This window comes from Ahaetulla prasina, chromosome 7 (genome assembly GCF_028640845.1).
Source record: "Ahaetulla prasina isolate Xishuangbanna chromosome 7, ASM2864084v1, whole genome shotgun sequence".
In the NCBI taxonomy this organism is placed as follows: domain Eukaryota; kingdom Metazoa; phylum Chordata; class Lepidosauria; order Squamata; family Colubridae; genus Ahaetulla; species Ahaetulla prasina.
This window is the reverse complement of record NC_080545.1, coordinates 7,318,921-7,339,481: the sequence shown is the minus strand read 5'-3', so window position 1 is coordinate 7,339,481 and position 20,561 is coordinate 7,318,921. Positions and strand designations below refer to the sequence as shown.

The following is a 20,561-nucleotide window of genomic DNA, read 5'->3' as shown; positions in this document are numbered from 1 at the left end:
TTCAGGGACAGAGAAGAGGAACAGCAAGGCGTCAGCGGTGGGGGGGGGGAGGGATTTTTCCCACCAGTTCTCCAAACTAACTGCTCCCATTGCTACCGGATTGGGCGATCCGGTCCGAACCACCCCTGAGTGGTGGTATTCAGCCGGTTCTATCTGGTTCGGGAGAACTGGTAACAGTGGCGGCGGCGGCAGGAAGCTCTGCCCACCCACCTGTACATCCTCATGTCCTGTTTTTGATGCTCTGCACATGTGCAGAAGGTCCTGCACATGTGCGGAGGTGGCCCGTGCACTCACATTTGCAAAGGTAAGTGAATACCACCCCTGGATGGAAGGCCAAAGGAGAAAGGGAATGGCAGAGGATGATGGGTAGATAGGGTCATTGACGTGACGAACATGAATTTGGGCAAACTCCAGGTGACAGCAGAGGACAAGAGGGTCTGGCGAGTCGAACACAACTTAGTGACCGAACAACAGCTATAATTCAAATTGAATGATTTCCAGCTAAGCTTTCACATTGTATCGCGTACCAGGCCATTTTGATTCCTTTATTGAGTTAAAAAAAAAGAGTGGTTTGTTGGCCTTGTGGTGAAGACATTCAGCTCCTAATCAGAAGGTGGAGAGTTCAATCCTAAATCGCAGCAGATGTTTCTCTCTTTTAGGGTGCAAAGAAAAAAATATCTACTGTGAACCCCGTGTAGGCGTCAGGAAGGGCATCTGGCCAGTAAACGCTCAGCTCCATCCAGTCGCCCCGACTCTACCCCCAATTAAGGGATTACAGGGTCATAAATAGGGATATTGAGCTAAACTTTCGTACATTGAAAATAATACCGGATATTGGTTTCATTTTTAAAAATCAGTTAAGTCGGCTCTTATATTAAGAGTGCGTACAAATGCAGTTTGCTCTGTTGTTTTTCAACATCAGCAAAGTACTAATCCGAACGCACAAATCAAGTAGCTTACATCTTAAGTACCGGATCATACTTGTAATTGTTTTACGATTTTAAAAGCTTTTATTTTATTTACAGTTCGTTTTTCTTTCGTCCTAGACTTCAAACAGCCAGAAACACACACCTAACTGTGACTCAGTGCATTTGACTGTATTGAAACTTTGCTTCATCAAAGTTTTCCCGTAATACAGCTGGAACTATTCCTTGGGGTCTTCCCCTCATTTCACTAATCCTAGGGATCTGAGATGGGTGGGGGGAGGGGGAATGAAATAATCTCCAAACACTTACACGAATAAATAAGTTGAAAGAAGCAAGATAATTCACCCTAAGCGCTTTTTAAACATCACTAACCGTCACTAGCACTAAAGGCTGCGATGAAACAGGCCCAGAGTTTTGCAGACTTGCTGTTACCAAGACTTTGAAAACTTAATTAGGCCCCCATTAATCTTTCTGGATGATGGGCACCCCCCCCCCAAAAAAAAAGATTTTAGCTCCCTTTCACCAAATTGATAAGCACCCTTGTTTCTCTTCTTCTTTGATCTCTGCAGGTTGGTGTTAATGAAAAATTCTTTGGCAAGGAGATACCACGGTAGGGTTGACATGAAGTTCAGCTAAGGCCTACTGAGCTCTGGATACCATGGATGAACAGCATGTATTGTTCGCACTCACAGATGTCTTAAGATGTTTGGTTGTTGTTGTTGTTTTTAATGACAGCCATATGTTCTTCTCTTCAGAAAGCAAATTGCGCAATTGTGCAGAGAGCTAAACTGGAGAGAATGTTGCTAGCCGTCACTAAACCAGGGGTGAAACCCAGCAGGTTCTGACAGGTTCTGAAGAACCGGTAGTGGACATTTTGAGTAGTTCGGAGAACTGGCAAATATATAGTGACCAGATGTCCCGCTTTTGGCGGGACAGTCCCGCTTTTGAATAATTTGTCCCGCGGCCCGCGGCAATTCCAAAAAGTCCCAATTTTTTTTTGTTTCACTCCCATTCTGAAAATGGGAGGTGGCAACGCAAGAGGAGGAGGCGGAGAAGGGGGAGTGGCGGAGAAGGGGGCGCGAGAGGGAGGAGAGACGCCGCTTGACTTCACCCGAGAGGAAGAGAAGAGCCGAGAGGAGAGCTGAGGACAGCCGAGCCTGCCTGGAAGAGCCAAGAGGAGAGCCGAGCCTGCATGGAAGAGCGGAGAAGCAGCAGCCGCTCCTCCTCCTTCAGGCAGGTGGCAAGACTCAGCGCGCATGCGCAGCCCCCCCCATCAATGGTGTCCCGCTTTGCCATCGCTGAAATCTGGTCACTTTAGGCAAATACCATCTCTGGCTGGCCCCAGGAGTGGGGAGGGAATGGAGATTTTGCAATATCTTTTCCCCAGGAGTGGCGTAGGAATGGGGATTTTGCAGTATCCTTCTCCTGGCGTAGGGAGGGAATGGAGATTTTGCAATATCCTTCTACCAGGAGTGGGGTGGGAATGGGGATTTTGCAGTATCCTTCCCCGGCCATGCCCACCAAGCCACGCCCACAGAACCGATAGTAAAAAAAAGAAAAAAAAAAGAATTTCCCCACTGCTCTAAACATTGAGTAAACCTAAACCTACCGGGCAAAGTTAGAATGAGTTGAACGTAAAACCAAGAAGAGGATAAAGGATGGTGAACTTACTTTGAATCCTAGGACTGTAGGGATCTTCTATTCGAAAAGCCGGATCCAAAACTCGGTAAATGACCTGAAAGTGACACAGGAACACATCAATGAGAGAAAGATTTCTATTTTGCCAATACAAGGTAGTCCCCGACTTATAACAGTTCGTTTAGTGACCGTTCAAAGTTCAAAATGTGACTGAGGACAGTTGATTCAGACTCTTGGCTGCCAGTTTTTATTTATGATGGTTGTGGTGTCCCCAAGTCGTGTGATCCCCTTTTGTGACCTTCTGGCCAGCTAAGTGAACAAGGAAGCCAGATTCACTTACCGTACTTTTTTGGAGTATAAGACACACTTCCCCCCACAAAAGAGGGTGGGAAAGTTGGTGTGTCTCATATACCGAATACAGCCATTTTTGGCCTCCCGAAACCCTGCCCCGCGCGTCCTGTTCTCACCAAAAACAGGCCCGTTTTTTGCAAAAACGGGATGCCAGAGAGCTTGGGAGGCCTGTGGAGTGCTCCTGGGGGCTGGGGAGGGCAAAAACATGATGCATGGGGTGGGGGTTGAGATGTGAAAACTAGGCCTGTTTTTTGCAAAAAAGGGGGGCATTTGTGTCCTCCCCAGTCCCCAGGAATACTGTGCCCCCCCATTTTTGTGAAAAATGCGCCCATTTTTGCGTGACACCTAGAGGGTTTGGGAGGCCTGCAGAGTGCTCCTGGGGACTGGGGAGGGCACAAACTTTTTTCCCTTGTTTACCTCTTCGAAATCTTGGTGCGTCTTATACTCCGGTGCATCTTATAGTCCGAAAAATAAAGTAACAACCGGGTGACTAACTTCCCCACCGCAGTGATTCACTTGGAGGGAAAGGTCATACGATCCCCCAACCTTTCTGGCTGTGCGGATGGGATGGGGAGAAGAGAGGAAACGATTGTGTGCGAGCAACAGGCACACATGCTTATGCACACAGCTCCATTTGCACGAGCGGAGGGCACTCGCGTGCAAAATTCCAGTTGTGTGAGCGGCGGGTTAGGGCTACGGTGCCGCGCGGACGGATAGATCTTCACACACGCGTGAATGCCTGCTGTTTGTGCAAGAGCTTCACATGCAAGTGTGCAAGTCTTCCACTCTCACAGACCGGTTCCAAACCAGCCGCAGCCCAGAGGTTGGGGACGCCTGTTGTAAAACGGGGCAAAACCCGCTTAACAAATGTCTCACTTAACAACAGAAGTCTTTGCTTCCATTATGGTCCTAAGTCGAGGACGATCTGTAAGGTTCTTCGATTATCGTATGTAGAGGACTAACCTCTCCCTCCGTGGAAGGTTCAATGTCAGAATAGCGGGAGTCGCAAATAATGTCGTCCACTTTCTTCATCGGTCCGGCGGACACGCCGGGGAACGAATTCTCACAGTCGTAGGCAAAGTATCGGTAGACCTGCCAAGTTTTGCCAAAGTCTGAGGATCTTTCAATCAACATAGCAGAAGGCCGGAAGGTCTAAAAAAAAAAAAGCAACAAAAAGAATTTAGATCAATTGGAGCTACAAAATTGTTTCCCTTTCTGTTGATATTGGAAAGTTAAATTTCCTTTTTTTTCCCCCACTCTCTTTTCTGATTCTTTTTTTTTAAGTACACGTCCTCACACATATTTTTATTTTATATCATTCTTTATTTTTATCCCAAGGGAGAGAGACTGGTCCAAAGTCATACAGCTGGCTTTCATGATTATGGCGGCGCTAGAATTTACCAACTCCTGGTGATTCGAGCAAAGTAACCCATCCAACTTTCATGCCTAAGGTGGGACTAGAATTCATATATTCCTAGTGATTGGCCCAAATTTGCGCATCTGGCTTTCATGCCTAAGGTGGGACTAGAACTCACAGACACCTGGTGATTCAACCAAAGTCATCCAGTTGGTTTTCATACCTGAGGTGGGACTAGAACTCACAGACTCCTAGTGATTGGCTCAAAGTCGTCCACTCAGTTTTCATGCCTAAAGTAGGACTAGAACTCACAGACTCCTGGTGATTAGCCCAAAGTCACCCAGCCGGCTTTCATGCCTAAGGTGGGACTAGAGGTCACAGACACCTGGTGAGTCGACCAAAGTCATCCAGCTGGCTTTCATGCCTAAGGTGGGACTAGAACTCACAGACTCCTAGTGATTGGCCCAAAGTCGTCCACTCAGTTTTCATACCTAGGGCGGGACTAGAACTCACAGACACATGGTGATTGGCCCAAAGTCACCCAGCCAGCTTTCATGCCTAAGGTGGGACTAGAACTCACAGAGTCCTAGTGATTGGCCCAAAATCACCCAGCCACCTAAAGTGAGATTAGAACACATCCTATCGTGAACTGTTAAAAAAAAAAAACTTATATTCCTTAATGTTCCTATAAGCTGTGCTTCAGCAATTGCAATTTTATGTATTTTCTGAGTGAAAAACTCAAGGGGGTGAAATGTTTGCAAATTTATTTATTTTTTTAAAAAGAATTTTACGGCACATCTGTCCCGCCAGGACATCTGTTGAGAAGCAAAACAACAACATTTTGTATACAGATGTTTTCTTCGCCGCCTCCCCAAAATTATTTCCCGCTGCCAAAAGGACGGACTTTTAAGGCTCCGTTTATCTTCTCGTCTTCGATAAACTGCATTGTGGAAGTTTGGCAAACACGTTGACACCAGTATTCGGAATTAATTCTGGGCAAATGTGGTGCCCAAGTAATTCTCACCTCTGCCGCAACAACAACAACAAAAAAATCAGGGATCCGAGAACTACCTCCCCCAAAATTCTTCCTCCAGCTGCAGGGAAATAGATACGAAGAAGAAACACTAAATCCGCCTCTACTTTATGAGTGTTTGGGGATTCATTCAAAGGAGTTCTTATCTAAAGAGGCAGAACACGCCAATTAAATTGCACTGGAATTTGTTGTTTGCCTTCCCCCTTGCATTCCGGAATTCATCTTTTTTTTTTAAAAAAAATCCTTTAACGCCACTTATCTTATAGTCGAAAAGGCTTCGTTAAGCCTCTAACGGGCATTTAGGGCCCGGATCGTGGGTCTCTTTGCAATTGGAGGGAAAATGTTACGGATTTTTTAATTTATTTTTTTACCTTGAAGGTCATAATGAGATGAGTGAAATGGAATTCCGCCTCTAGATCCAATTGGATAGTCACATTTTCTACTCCTACAGGACCGAAAAGTGGGGGGGGGGATAAAAGAGGAAGGTTCATGGTAAACAAGAACATTTGTTAAAAGTTGAATTCCATCCCTTGAATTCCCCGGAGGCAAGGCTTCAAACCAAATCCTCTCTTCTTTCTTTCTTTCTTTCTTTCTTTCTCTCTCTCTCTTTCTTTCTTTCTTTCTTTCTTTCTTTCCTTGCTTCCTTCCTTCCTTTCTCTCTCTCTCTCTTTCCCTTCCTTGCTTCCTTCCTTCCTTCCCCCTCCCTCCCTGTCCCTTTCCTTTCTCCTTCCTTCCTTCCTTCATTTTATTTCTCCTCCTTCCCTCCTTCTCCTCCCTCCCTTCCTTTCATTTCTTCTCTTTCCCTTCCTTTCCCTCTCTTTTCCTCCCTCCCTCCTTCCTTCCTTTCCTTCTCTCTTTCTTTCCTTCCTTCCTTCCTTTCCCTCCCTCCCTCCCTTTCATTTCTTCTCCTTCCCTTCCTTTCCCTCTCTTATCCTCCCTCCTTCCTTCCTTTCCTTCTCTTTCTTTCTTTCCTTCCTTCCTTCCCTTCCTTCCTTTCATTTCTCCTCCCTCCTTCCCTTCTTCCTTCCTTCCCTTCCCTTCCCTTCTCTCTCTCTCTTTCTTTTCTTTCTTTCTTTCTTTCTTTTTTTCCTTCTTTCTCTTCTTAATCCTCCCTCCATCTTTCCCACCTCATGAACAAAAATCAAACAGATGAAAATCATTACTAGGATTTGATATAAAAAACACCCAACACAGATTATTTGCCGGCTGGAGGAAAATATTCGTAATTTTAATGATGAGGTCCGATTCGTGGGTCGATCACAGGATGCTTTCAAAAGTGAAAATTCTTGCCATTCTTATGCAATTTCATAACGCATTTCTATACCAGTTACAACTCCGTGCATACAGCCTTCCCAAGACTATTTCAAGATCTTCAAATCCCATCCTGGGGTTTGTGCCGCCTTACCGTTTTCGGACTGCCACCACAGCTTCAGGCGGTTCGGAGCGAAAGCCGTCACCACGTTTTCAATGCGGTGGCTGTCAGGATTCAGGGTCTCGTGGAACGGATCTCGCGAATTGCACGTGAAACATTTCTTGTCCTCCTGAAATAAGCGAGGCAAAATCAATTTCGCAACAGCGATTATTTCTAAAGAGTGGTATTCAAACTCCCACTTTTAGAATAGAATAGAATTTTATTGGCCAAGTGTGATTGGACACACAAGGAATTTGTCTTGGTGCATATGCTCTCAGTGTACATAAAAGAAAAGATACGTTCATCAAGGTACAACATTTACAACACAATTGATGATCAATATATCAATATTGACCGCAACCATTCAAGTCCAGGCTAATGCCCGATCCGGGTTATGTGTGGCTAGCTTGCCATCATTCATGTTGGGGGCACCTGTGATGGCCAAGTGCTAAGGCAGGAGTTCCCTCAGACCCTCTCACTATTCCTTCCTTCCTTCCTTCCTTCCTTCCTTCCTTCCTTCCTTCCTTCCTTCCTTCCTTCCTTCCTTCCTTTCTTCTTCTTTTTCCTTCCCTCTTCATTCTCCTTCCTTCCCCTCTTTCCTTCATTTTCCTTCCTTCCTTCCTTCCTTCCTTCCTTCCTTCCCATCTTCCCATCTATTTCTTTGTCTTTCCTCTTTCTCATTCTCCTTTCCTGTCCCTTCTTACATGCTCAGATGCAAAAAGGGAAACATTTCTCCTTTTGTTTTGCTTTTAGTTTGTTTTGCTAGCCCACTGCCAACAAAAATGGGAGGGGGGGGGGAAACAGCAGAGAAGCAGAGAAACAGGAGGAGCCTGTTCCTAGTGCACGCATGTGAAGACCTGCCAGAAGGCAAGAGCAGCTAAAGCAAAAAGGACGGTTCGGGAGTAAGGCCAGGTGATGATTGGCCCCTCTCATAAAGCTTAAAAGAGCAGCAACGGCTCTTGGGATCTTTGTAGGAAAGCAACACTGCTACAATTGTTCCTAGTCGGTATCTCTTGTTTCTGAACTTTGTGAGGCTTTGCCAAGAAAAGCCTTTGGCAGGGTGCCAAAGAAGACAAAGGTTTGTGATAAGGCCGAATGACTTTTTTTGAAGGACTTTGTTTTGGAATTAATTTACACCAAGCTGAGAATGAAGTAATTCCCAGCTGTTCTAATAAAATATGTTCGTTTAGGACTGATTGTGTCCGGTAATAACTACTTGGGCCTAGGTCTACAGCACAATCTTTTCAGCAGTTCCAAGAAGGCTCCACACCCATTTGCACTCCTCAGGAGACCCTGAGGACACAGACAAACCTCCAAGTGGCCTCAGCGACTCTCTAAAATGATGCAAATGACCGGCTGACTGCGAGGAATATAATTCCCTCCGTTCCCCACCATCCAGTCAGAGCTTGAAGAAGCTTCTTGAATGAGAAGCAAAACATCTTCAAAGAAGAAACAAGGAAGTCCAGTCGCCTCTTGAAAAAAGCACCTTTGGGGAAAACGCTAGAGAGAGCTACACATCCTCTCTTCTCATTCTGCAAAACAGCTCAGTCCCAACGAGAAGCCAACATTATTATCTTTACTGGCACAAAGGCTTTGATGCTTTTTTCTCCGACGGCTTTCCAAGAAGCGAAGACTTCCATTTTTGGAAATTGGACTTCTTTCATGTCATGTTGTCAGACGGGCTGATATTTTTTCTCACCCTCCGACCACCTAAAAGCTTTTTGAGCCTGCTGACTTTCTCCCGAAAAGTTTATTAATCTCTCTCGCTTTTTTTTTTTTTTAAGATAAACAGTTCTACCTTTGAAGTAACACAAAGGATGACAGGAGACTTTCTCCCTTGAAAAATTGGAAGTGCAGGGTGTTATGTAAAGTCCCACTCAAACTTGTGCCAGAATTATTACAAGGATAAACACTGGGTTACCTCTAAGATGAAGCAGAGAGGTTCATAACGCAGACCAATTTGGACAAAACAAGGAGAGAGGGAACCTAGAACTAAGGAGAAATTTCCTGACAGTGAGGACAATTAACCAGTGCAGCAGTTCTCAACCTGTGGGTCGGGACCCCGTTGGGGGTCGAATGACGATTTGCCAGGGGTCGCCTAAGACCACCGGAAATATGGGAAGTATACTTGCGAGTCGAAGAATCGCGCTCCAATGGTTGACTCCACAAGCCAGCTGCAGGCTCTTCAAATCGCTAGCCGAATTCGGCTTCAGGCGCGATCAATTAAACAAGAGAGAAATCTTTGCTCTGATGTCTCCCTCTCAAGCCAGCTGCAATCACTCCCAATCGCTAGCCTAATCTGGCTTCAGGCGCGATCAACTTAATAGGGGAGGAGTCTCCGCTTTAATGCCTCCCTCCTCAAGGCAATCGCAAGCAGTTCAGATCGCTAGCCAATACGGCTTCAGGCGGGATAAATTCAAAACGAAAATAATTTTATGGTTGGAGTAGCCACATCGTGGGGAATTGTATTAAAGGGGTCGCAGCACTATAAAGGTTGAGAACCACTGAACCAGTGTAACCTCTTGCCTCCAGAAGTTGTGGGTGCTTCATCACTGGACATTTGAAAGAAGAGACTGGATAGCTATTTGGCTGAAATGGTATAGGCAGCGGTGGGATTCAGCCAGTTCAGACCGGTTCGGGCGAACCGGATGTTAATTTTAAGGACTGACTGACCCTGCCCACCCCACCCCGCCCCTCCCAGGAGTCTCCACGCAGCCCATTTTGGATACCAGGTAAGTGCAGGGCTCACGCAGAGGCTCTGGGAGGGCAAAAAACGGGCCTACTGGAAGTTCCAGAAGTCCGGAAATGGGCCCGTTTCCAGCCTCTGGAGCCTGGGGGAGGCTGTTTTTGCCCTTCCAGAGACACAAGGAAAGCCTCCAAAGTCGGGAGATGGTGAAAAACGGGCCTACCGGAAATACCAGAAGTCCGAAAACGGGCCCGTTTCCGGCCTCTGGAGGGCCTCCGGAGCCTGGGGGAGACCGTTTTTGCCCTCCCAGAGGCTCGAGGAAAGACTCTGGACTCTGGGGAGGGCAAAAACTCACCACCCCCTCCCCATGGTGCAGGAGGCCAAGTAGGTTACGCCCACCATGGCCATGCCCACCCAGCAACCAGGCAGAGAACCGGTTGCTACAATTTCTGAATCCCACCCCTGGGTATAGGGTCTCCTGCTTGAGCAAGAGGTTAGGCTAGAAGACTTGTCGAGGTGCAGACCCCACTCCGAATCGGATTTGAATCGGTTGCTTCTCAACCTGCCTCGACGAAGCGCCAATTCAGGCGAAAATGCTATACGGTTCCACATTTCATTGTCTGAATTGTCCCACGGGTGCATTTTTTTCAAGAGGCAACTAAACTTTCCCTGTATTTCCTTGAAGACGTTTCGCTTCTCATCCAAGAAGCTTCTTCAGTTCTGACTGCATGCAAATGCCCCCAAGCAGCTCCCCACCATTCAGTTAGAACCAAAGAAGCTTCTTGGATGAGAAGCAAAAACGTCTTCAAGGAAAAACCAAGAAAGTCCAGTTGCCTCTTGAGTCAGCACCTTTGGGAGTGGAAGCCACACGGCACGGAGCCGCACATACAGGTAGTCCTCGACTTATGACCATAACATTTCTCTTCCTCAGTGAGACATTCGTTACTTGAGTTTTGCCCCGTTTTACGACCTTTCGCATTTGTGAAGTGAATCACTGCAAGTTGTTAAGAGAGTAACACGGTTGTTATGTGAGTTGTTGAGTTTGTGACATGGCTGTTAACTGAATTGGGTTTTCCCATTGCCTTTGCTTGTCAGAAGGTTGCAAAAACCTCTTGTGGCTCAACAGGCTAATGCAGTCTGTTATTAACACAGCTGCCTGCAATTACTGCAGGTTCGAGTCCCACCAGGCCCAAGGTTGACTCAGACTTCCATCCTTTATAAGGTAGGTAAAATGAGGACCCAGATTGTTGTGGGCAATACAAGTTGACTTTGCATATAATATACAAATGGATGAGACTATTGCCTTACACAATGTAAGCCGCCCTGAGTCTTCGAAGAAGGGCGGGATATAAATTCAAATAAATAAATAAAAAAAAGGGATCACACAACCCTAGGACCAGAGGTGGGTTTCAGCAGGTTCTGACCAGTTCTGGAGAACCGGTAGTGGAAATTTTGAGTAGTTCAGAGAACGGGTAGTAAAAATTATGACTGGCCCCGCCCCCATCTATTCTCTGCCTCCCAAGTCCCAGCTGATCGGGAGGAAATGGGGATTTTGCAGTATCCTTTCCCCTGGAGTGGGTAGGGAGTGGAGATTTTACAGTATCCTTCCCCTGGAGTGGGATGGGAATGGGGATTTTGCAGTAACCTTCCCCTGGATTGGGGAGAGAATGGAGATTTTGCAGTATCCTTCCCCCAGGAGTGGGGAAGGAATGGCAATTTTGCAGTAACCTTCCCCTGGAGTGGGTAGGGAGTGGAGATTTTACAGTATCCTTCCCCTGGAGTAGGGTGGGAATGGGGATTTTACAGTATCCTTCCCCTGGAGTGGGATGGGAATGGAGATTTTACAGTATCCTTCCCCCAGGAGTGGGGAGGAAATGGCAATTTTGCAGTAACCTTCCCCTGGAGTGGGTAGGGAGTAGAGATTTTACAGTATCCTTCTCCTGGAGTAGGGTGGGAATGGGGATTTTACAGTATCCTTCCCCTGGAGTGGGGAGGGAATGGCGATTTTGCAGTATCCTTCCCCTGCCACGCCCACCAAGCCACGTTCACAGAACCGGTAGTAAAAAAATTTGAATTCCACCACTAGTTATGGAGAAAAATACTAAACAAAACTGGATTTGGGCAAGAAAGTGGACATACACTGACCAGCATACAAATTCATTAGAACATGACCATAAGATGCAAATGAGGCTTCTCCAAACTCATAAGGGCCAATCCCATAATGGTCCACCATCACTTATGGCACAGATTATTGATTTATTTAGCGTATGGCAAATACACGGACTTTACGGCAGCTCAGACAATAAACTTCACAGATGGAAAAAGAAGCTACAAACGATCCTTGTAATTTTTTACTTTCTAGAAAACATCGGAAGGTGACTTTTCCTTCATTTTAACATTTACCCTCTTAACTCAATGCTGTTTAGAGGCAGAAATCAAGAGGTCTTGCTTGTATCCCAGCCAGGACTTTAAAGAAAAGGAAAGGAAAAAAACCCCCAATCCTTGGAGATTTTATATTCATCGCATTCAGGAAGTTTAAAAGAAAAAAAAAAAGAAACCACAACAAATAAAGATAGGAAACAGCGGGACACAGGCAACTGCGCAGAGATTTATCTGCATCTGAAGGATGAAGTCTGTTTCCACTCAGCTTTTAGACATCAGCAGATGTTTCTGGTTATCTAGAGAGGAGGTGGTGTTGCTTAGTCAGCTGAAAGGAACAAAGAAAAGGAGGAAAAAGCAAAAATACAAGCAGACCTCGGCTTAGGACCGCAACAGAGTTTGCCCATCGACTTTGCTCCTCAGACGGTCGCAAAAGGGGGATCGCATGACCCCCGGCACGCTGCAAACCGTCATAAATACGAGTCAGTGGCCAAAGTGTCTGAATTTTTGGATCGTGTGACCACGGTGAGGCGGCAACAGTCGTAAGTGTGAAAAATGGTCGTAAGTCATTTTGTGCAGCGCCAGTGTAACTTCAAACCAGTGGTGGGTTTAATTTTTTTCCCCACTATCGGTTCTGTGGGCGTGGCTTGGTGGGCGTGGCATGGCATGGCATGGCTTGGTGGGCGTGGCAGGGGAAGGTTACTGCAAAATCCCCATTTCTTCCCAATCAGCTGGGACTCAGGAGGCAGAGAATAGATAGGGCCAGTCAGAAGTGGCATTTACCGGTTCTCTGAACTACTAAAAATTTCCACTACCGGTTCTCCAGAACCAGTCAGAACCTGCTGAAAGCCACCACTGCTTCAAACGGTCACTAAACGGTCACTAAACGGTCAACTCCTACCCTCAAAACGACGCTATAGAGTACTGCACACCAGAACAACTAGACACAAGAACAGTTTTTTCCCGAAGGCCATCACTCTGCTAAACAAATAATTCCATCAACACTGTCAAACTATTTACTGAATCTGCACTACTATTAATCTTCTCACAGTTCCCATCACCCATCTCTTTCCACTTATGACTGTATGACTATAACTTGTTGCTGGCAATCCTTAGGATTTATATTGATATATTGACCATCAATTGTGTTGTAAATGTTGTACCTTGATGAACGTATCTTTTCTTTTATGTACACTGAGAGCATATGCACCAAGACAAATTCCTTGTGTGTCCAATCACACTTGGCCAATAAAAAATTCTATTCTATTCTATTCTAAACAAATTGTTGTAAGTCGAGAGCTACCTGCCTTTCCCAGAAAACGTTCTTCTCCAGCAGCCTCGATCGGTTTTGGCTTACCTGGAGGTGGCTGACAATGCAGAATGGGTCAGGTTTGCGAAGGCCACAGGTGGAGGTGACCGTCAGCTTGTCGGCTCGGCCAATCAGCAAGTCGCCGGTAGCCGGATAGCAACTTCCTTCCGCACAGCCGTAGCTAAATTCCGGCCCTTGACCCGCTACGAAGGCCCAGAGACCTGAAACGAAGAATGTTAAAAGAAGAAAGCCTTTATTTCGTTAGGGGGAATTAAATGCCGCTCAATATACCCCCAAATAATGGTTTGAAAAAACTAAAGACAGCCGAGTAACATTCTATTCAGGGATACATTTTCCATATTGTTTAGATCAGGAGTTTCCAACCTTGGCAACTTTAAGCCTGGCGGACTTCAACTCCCAGAATTGCTGGCTGGGGAATTCTGTGAGTTGAAGTCCCCCAGGCTTAAAGTTGCCAAGGTTGGAGACCCCTGGTTTAGATGGTGTTCTAAGAGAAAATCAAATTATTCTAAATTCTAGAGTCCATGGAACTATCTGTTTGGTCTAGTAATTAAGGCACCAGGGTCATTGGAGGCAATGAGTTCTAGTTCTAGCCATATCCATGAAAGCCAGCTGGGTGAGTTTGGACTGGTCATAAGGAGACTGTGAGTTCTAGTCCTACCATAGACATGAAAGCTGGCTGGGTGAGTTTGAGCCAATCACCAGGAGACAGTGAGTTCTAGTCCCGCCTCAGTCATATAAGCCAGCTGGGTGACTTTGAGCCAATCACCAGGAGACAGTGAGTTCTAGTCCTATCTTAGGCATGAAAGCTGGCTGGGTGAGTTTGAGCCAATCACTAGGTGACCATGAATTCTAGTCCCACCTTAGGCATGAAAGTTGGTTGGGTGTGTTTGAGCCAATCACCAGAAGTCTGTGAGTTTTAGTCCTACCGCATGAAAGCTGGCTGGGTGACTTTGGGCCAATCACCAGGAGACGGTGAGTTCTAGTCCTACCTTAGCCATGAAAATCAAGAGGACGACTTTTATCAGTCGTTCTCCCTCAGCCCAAGCCACCTCACAGGGTTGTTATTGTGTGGGAAACAGGAGGAGGAAGGTACGTTGGATAAGTTGGTCACCTTGAGTTATTTGTAAAAAAATAATAAAGGCAGGATACAAAAAATAAAATAAATAATAAAGTAAATAATAAAGTAAAACAAAACTAAAGGTAAAGGTAAGGTAAACTAAAGTAAGTGAACTGAAATAAAATAAAATATAATAAGTAAAGTAAAGTAAAATGGCTTGGGAGAGAAAGACGCCTTCCTAAGAGGCAGCCACCCCAACAATTTCAGGGTCCACCGTCCCCACGATGATCTCCACGCGGATCTCCAAGCGCCCCCACCCCACCACCCGCGAGAGGAAAGCCGCCCACCCACCCAGCCACCCCAGCGCAGGCAGGCGATCCAGACGCCAGACCAGCCTTGCTTCCCATCCCAACCCAACGAGAGAGGCGGACGAGGCAGCCCGTTGGAAACGGCGCGCCTTCATCCAGCGTGGAGAGAGAGAGCAAAGCGCAGGGATCCGTCCCTCCCCAAGCGCTCCCGCGCTTCCCTGCCTCTGGATGCCGCGCAGCCCCTTTGCCTGCCCCGCGTGGGAAGAAGCCGCGCAAGGAGGGAAAAAACAAACAAGCCAGGAGTTTTTTTGGATGGGTGGGTGGGTTCAATGCGCTTTGTTTAAAAGCGGGCGGGGGTCTTTTGAATTCATTGGCAAGAGAATGAGAGGCAAGAGAAACGGAGCGCTTTGGAGACCCTCGCTCCGAATCGGATTCGAATCGGTTGCTTCTAAACCAGCCTCTGTGAAGGCTTGGGGGCGCCGATTCAGGCGACAATGCTCTATGAATCCTTAGAGTAACAGTAACAGCAGTTGGAAGGGGACCTTGGAGGTCATCTAATCCAACCCCTTGCTCACGCAAGAGACCTGTACTAGGGATTCGAACCGCCGAACTGCCGACGTTTCGGATCCACAAAGAAAGTCCAACATTTTATTGTCTGAAAGGTCCCAAAAGTGGTTTTTTGTTTTTTTTAAATTTCCAACAGGCAATTGGACTTTTCTTTTTCTTCTTGTTGTTTTGAAGACGTTTCGCTTCTCATCCCAAGAAGCTTCTTCAGCTCCGACTGGTCATCTTTGGAGCTGAAGAAGCATCTTGGATGAGAAGCAAAATGCCTTCAAAGAAAAAAACAAACCAACAACCCAGAAAGTCTCTTGAAAAAAAAAAAACACCTTTGGGAAAACCATGACCTGGATCAAAGCTGGCTGAGGAATTCTGGGAGTTGAAGTCCACAAGTCTTAAAAGTTGCCAAGGTTGGAGACCCCTGACCTGGATGACTTGAGAATCTCCATACCATCTGGAATGTTATAGCAGGGTCTCCTGCTTGAGCAGGGGGTTGGTCTAGAAGACCTCCGAGGTCCCTCCCAGCTCTATTCCGATCTTCACCACCCAGATCTAGAAATCCCCCATTAACCCAACCAAATTGGGGCACCTGTGATTTGGTAGAGTTCGGATCTAACTTTGAAGCCCCCCCCACCTCAAAATTCAGAAGCCAGCCCTTTCTGATGAAAAGAACACACACACACCCTTGCATCACTTGTAAAGTACTATTTCTTGCCTTTCTTAACTATTTCTTTACTATGTCTTCACAGCGACAGCAACAACTTAAGCGTGTACAAAATCCGAGGGTATCCCGTGTGGGAAAGCACCTAGGATTTACAACTTCCGTTGTCAAACTGCCCAAGGAGCTGCTGATCCAGTTCTACATAGGAATGATTGAATCTGTCATCTGCACCTCCATAACTGTCTAGTTTGGCTCTGCAACCCAACGAGACAGACGCAGACTTCAAAGGATCATTAGAACTGCAGAAAAAATAATGGCTACCAAGCTGCCTTCCATTGGGGACCTGTATACTGCACGAATCAAGAAGAGGGCTGTGAAAATATTTACAGATTCCTCACATCCTGGACTTAAACTGTTTCAACTCCTACCCTCAAAACGACGCTATAGAGCACTGCACACCAGAACAACTAGACACAAGGACAGTTTCTCCCAAACGCCATCACTCTGCTAAACAAATAATTCCCTCAAAACTGTCAAACTATTGACTAAATCTGCACCGCTATTAATCTTCTCATCGTTCCCATCACCCGTCTCCTTCCACTTATGACTGTATGACTGTAACTTTGTTGCTTGTATCCTTACGATTTATACTGATGTTGATTGTTTCCTGATTGCTTATTTGTACCCTATGACTATCATTAAGTGTTGTATCTTATGATTCTTGATGAATGTATTTTTTCTTTTTATGCACACTGAGAGCATATGCACCAAGACAAATTCCTTGTGTGTCCAATCACACTTGGCCAATAAAAAATTATATTCTATTTTATTCTTTGTGACCCGATCCTACAGTTAACTCCAAAGTTGTTGTCGTTAGTTGTGAAGTCCATGTCCAACCCATTGTGACCCCATGGACAACGTTCCTCCAGGCCTTCCTGTCCTCTATCATCCATTTAAGTTCACACCGAATGCTTCAGTGACTCCATCCAGCCACTTCATTCTCTCATTCCCTTTTTCTTGGTGTAGGGTTTCCTGCCTAAGCAGGGGGTTGGACTAAAAGACCTCCAAGGTCCCTTCCAAAGCTGTTATTTTAACCTTTTGCCCTCAATCGTTCCCTGCATTAGGCTCTTCTCTAGTGCGTACTTCCTTCTCATTAGGTGGCCAAAGTATTTGAGTTTCAACTCCTAAGTAAATTTGCTATATTTATAAACGGAGTATTCCACGCCTTCGTCGGCGCTGCAACTTCAGAGCTAAAGCCTTAATAGCTTGCACAATTTTAATAAATCTTTTAAAAATCATTTTAAAAACACCTGAGAGCCACTGATCCGAACTTGCTTCCAAAAGCCCAGGTCAGACCTGGCCTGCAAAACTCCACACAACCAGTAGGCGGGGTGGCGCACCATAGAACCGCTTGCTGCCATCTAGCGCCCATCCAGAGGTTTGCAGGCTGGATCTTTAGCCTTTTTAGACTAGCTTTATTGTCACTTTGAATGTACACTAATCGGCATACATTAAGAATGAAATTTCTTTCATGCATGCAGTTCTCAACCTCTAATATGCACTACATAAACATGACTCGGTGGCTCAGGGGCTAAGACACTGAGCTTGTCGATCAGAAAGGTCGGCCGTTCGAATCCCTAGTACAGGTCTCCTGCATGGGCAGGGGCTTGGACTAGATGACCTCCAAGGTCCCTTCCAACTCTATTAGTGTTGCTAACTGACTAACTGAATAAATAAATACGTAAATAAGTAAGTCAGTAAGTAAATAAGCAAGTAAGTAAATAAATAAATAAATAAGTAAGTAAGTAAACAAAAAATAAACAAGTAAATAAGTTAGTAAATAAATAAACAAGTAAATAAGTTAGTAAATAAATAAATAAGTAAATAAGTAAGTAAATAAAAAAATAAATAAGTAAACAAACAAACAAACAGATAAATAAATATGCCTATACCCACATATATTATATGGCACAAGTGAAACAACACAGTTTAGTTTAGAGACGTGTGCCTGTGTCTGAGACCCTCCAAGAGATCCCAAGAATTCTGACCGTCGGGATCGGGTGCCGGATCCCTTCGGATCTTTTCCCTGCCTCCGATGACCTTCACTGACACAGGCTGGCTCTGATTCAGAGCGAGGCGATGCGTTGCGAAACCTTGGCCGTTTCACAACTATCCTCTCGGAAGCCAATTTAGATTAAGCCGGATAGATTATTTTTTTTTTGGGCGGGGGGGTGGGGGAGATCTCCCACCTAGAACCGGATTGGCTTTGCTTTTGTGGGATCCGGCGTCTGATCAGAAGCTGAAAGGATCCGATCCTGCGATGCCACTCAAACCCTAACAAACTCTGCACCGAATCGAAGGAAAGGCTTGGAATCCACAAGCCAGGAATGGATCCTCTGCGATCCCAAAGGCATTTACGATTTCAAGAAAGCCGCCGCCCTACCCATCCCCGCGACCCCCGAAGCTGGGAAGAGGCGAAGGGACGTGAAAGGGTCTGCGCCCCAAAGAGCGTGCAAATCTCCATACAAGGGCCGAAAGCTTTGCAAAAAAATATCCGGGGCAGCATCGTTGGCTCCAAGCCCCATGGACCCCCCTTCCCCTTCCCTTCCCCAAATCCCCGCTCCCTCCTGCCCGCCCACCCACCCCTCCTAAAAACCCCTCCTTTCCCCCAACTCCCCAAAAGTTTTGAGCGACCGAAAGAGAGACAGGGCGGGGGAGGGGGGGAAAAAGAGAGGGAGAGAGAGAAAAGAGAGAGAGAGAGAGAAAGAGATGGGGGAGAGAGTAAAGAAAGAGAGGGAGGAGGAGAGAGAAAAAAAGAGAGAGAGAAAGAAAGAGGGACGGAGGGAGAGGGAGGAGAGAGAGAGAGAGAGGGTGTAGGGAAAGAGAAAGGGAGAGGGGGAGAGAGAGAAAAAGAGGAGGAGAGAAAAAGGGAAAAGAGGGGAGGAGAGAGAAAAAGGGAAAAGAGGGGAGGAGAGAGAAAGGATGGGGAGAGAGAAAGAGGGAGGGAGGAAAGAGAAAGAGAGAGAGAGAGAGAAGAGAGAGAAAGAGAAAAAGGGTGAGGGAGAGAAAGAGAGGAGGGAGGAAAGAGAAAAGAGAGAGAAAGAGAGAGAAAGAGAGAGAAAGAGAAAAAGGGTGAGGGAGAGAAAGAGAGGGAGGGAGGGAGAGAGAGAAAGAGAGGGAGAGAGAGGAGAAAGAGAGAAAGAGAAAGAGGGAGAGAAAGACAGGGAGGGGGAGAGAGACAAGAGAGAGAGAGAGGAAAGAGAAAGAGAAGATTCCATGAGTCCCAAAAATTTTTTTTTGAAGCCAAAGGAAAAATATATATATATACATATTTGTTTTTCAACCGAGAATCGCCCACCACCGCTGGCCCCTCAAATAAAACAATAAGGCAAAGAAATTACTTCCAAAACTAAAAACGTGCTTCATTTACCTAGGAAACAGCCAAGACGAGACACCTGGAAAACTCCCATCTCGTGGCTTCGGCGGGACAGGCAGGCGGAGAAGCACCCAAAAAAGAAAAGAAAAGAAAAAGAAAAAGAAAGAAAAAAACCCCCACTCCCCAACTCCAAATCCGAAGCTTCGCTTTGCAGCCCTGGCTTTTTATTCAGGCAGAGGCGAGGGGATGGGGTGGTCGTTGCATGCCTTCCCCCCCCTCCTCCTTACAAACGACCCGCAGCGAAGTTTTGAGCGACCCGCGAGCTCCGACTTGGCTCCTCTTCTCGCGGCCGCCGCTGGAGAGAGAGAGAGAGAAAGGAGGCGGGGGAGTGGATGGGTGGGTGGGTGGGTTTGTGGAGTGGGGGGGGAGAGGTTCTACCTACCACGCAAGCGCTAAGGCTGGGCGGGTGGGGGAAGTGGAGCAGCGAGGCCCCTGCCATCCGGAGAGAATATAGACTAGAATATAGAATTACAGCGTTGGAAGGGACCTTGGAGGTCTTCTAGTCCAACCCTCCCCCCATTGCTCAAGCAAAGAGAGGGAGAGATGCGCCCTTGGTGGGGGGGGGGAGAGCTGTGAGTGGAGGGGGGGACTCCGGTCCTTTATCACGCGTGGTGGTGGGTGGGGTTGTGAGGACATGGATATTTCCCTTTCCTCCCCCCCCCCCAAATCTTTTAAAGCAAAGATTGAAGAGTAACAAGATTAAGAGTAACAGTAACAGCGTTGGGAGGGACTTTGGAGGTCATCTAGCCCAACCCTCCCTGCTCAAGCAAAGAGAGTGGGAGACGTGTCCTTGGAGGTGGGGGGGGGGGCTGTGAGTGGAGGAGGGGACTCCGGTCCTTTATCTCGCGTGGAGGGGGGGTTGTGGGGACATGGATATTTCCCTTCCCCATCCCCTCCTCAAGGGCAACATCCATCGCTGGAAGCTTTTAAAGCAAAGATTGAAGAGCCTGCAAGATTATAAGAGTAACAGTAACAGCGTTGGGAGGGACCCTGGAGGCCGTCTAGTCTAACCCCCTGCTCACACAGGAGACCTGCACTAGAGATTCGAACCTCCGAACTGCCGACCTTTTGGAATCGACAAGCTCAAGTGTCTTAACCACTGAGCCACCTAGTCAGCCCGTTTGTCCAGGGATGGCTTTGGTTGGACTAGAAGACCTCTAAGGACCCTTCCAGCCCTAGGATTCGGTGTTCTATTTGGGGATTAAGCCTGGGGCCCGGAAGAAGGCTTCCTTCCAAGGCTTAAAGCAATGAGTGTAAGATGACACTGGGGTGGGCTGGGCTGGGAAGGAGGGGTAAAACCAAATTTTTGGGAATGTTGGAGCAGAGCCGGATGTGATTGCAGGCTTTGGAGTGGGAAATAATTCTTCCCAGGTGGTATTTTAATGGTTACACATTTGCACACTCCTGTTTTATACCTGGGCATACAGGTG

General features: G+C 46.6%; 1 protein-coding gene across 2 annotated transcripts in view; it reads right to left on the bottom strand.

The window, feature by feature from the left end:
• The window catches only part of LAMB1 (laminin subunit beta 1), a 94,485-nt gene extending 75,053 nt beyond the window's left edge, over positions 1 to 19,432 (bottom strand). For both annotated transcript variants that reach the window (XM_058191739.1, XM_058191741.1), the window contains exons 1-6: positions 19,126 to 19,432; positions 13,139 to 13,311; positions 6,711 to 6,846; positions 5,677 to 5,750; positions 3,879 to 4,067; positions 2,598 to 2,661 (exon numbers count right to left, since the gene is read on the bottom strand). In XM_058191739.1, the coding sequence (XP_058047722.1) occupies positions 2,598 to 2,661; positions 3,879 to 4,067; positions 5,677 to 5,750; positions 6,711 to 6,846; positions 13,139 to 13,311; positions 19,126 to 19,165 (676 nt within the window). In that variant the 5' untranslated portion in view covers positions 19,166 to 19,432. The remainder of the gene's footprint in view (positions 1 to 2,597; positions 2,662 to 3,878; positions 4,068 to 5,676; positions 5,751 to 6,710; positions 6,847 to 13,138; positions 13,312 to 19,125) is intronic.
• Between the last annotated feature and the right edge of the window lie 1,129 nt (positions 19,433 to 20,561).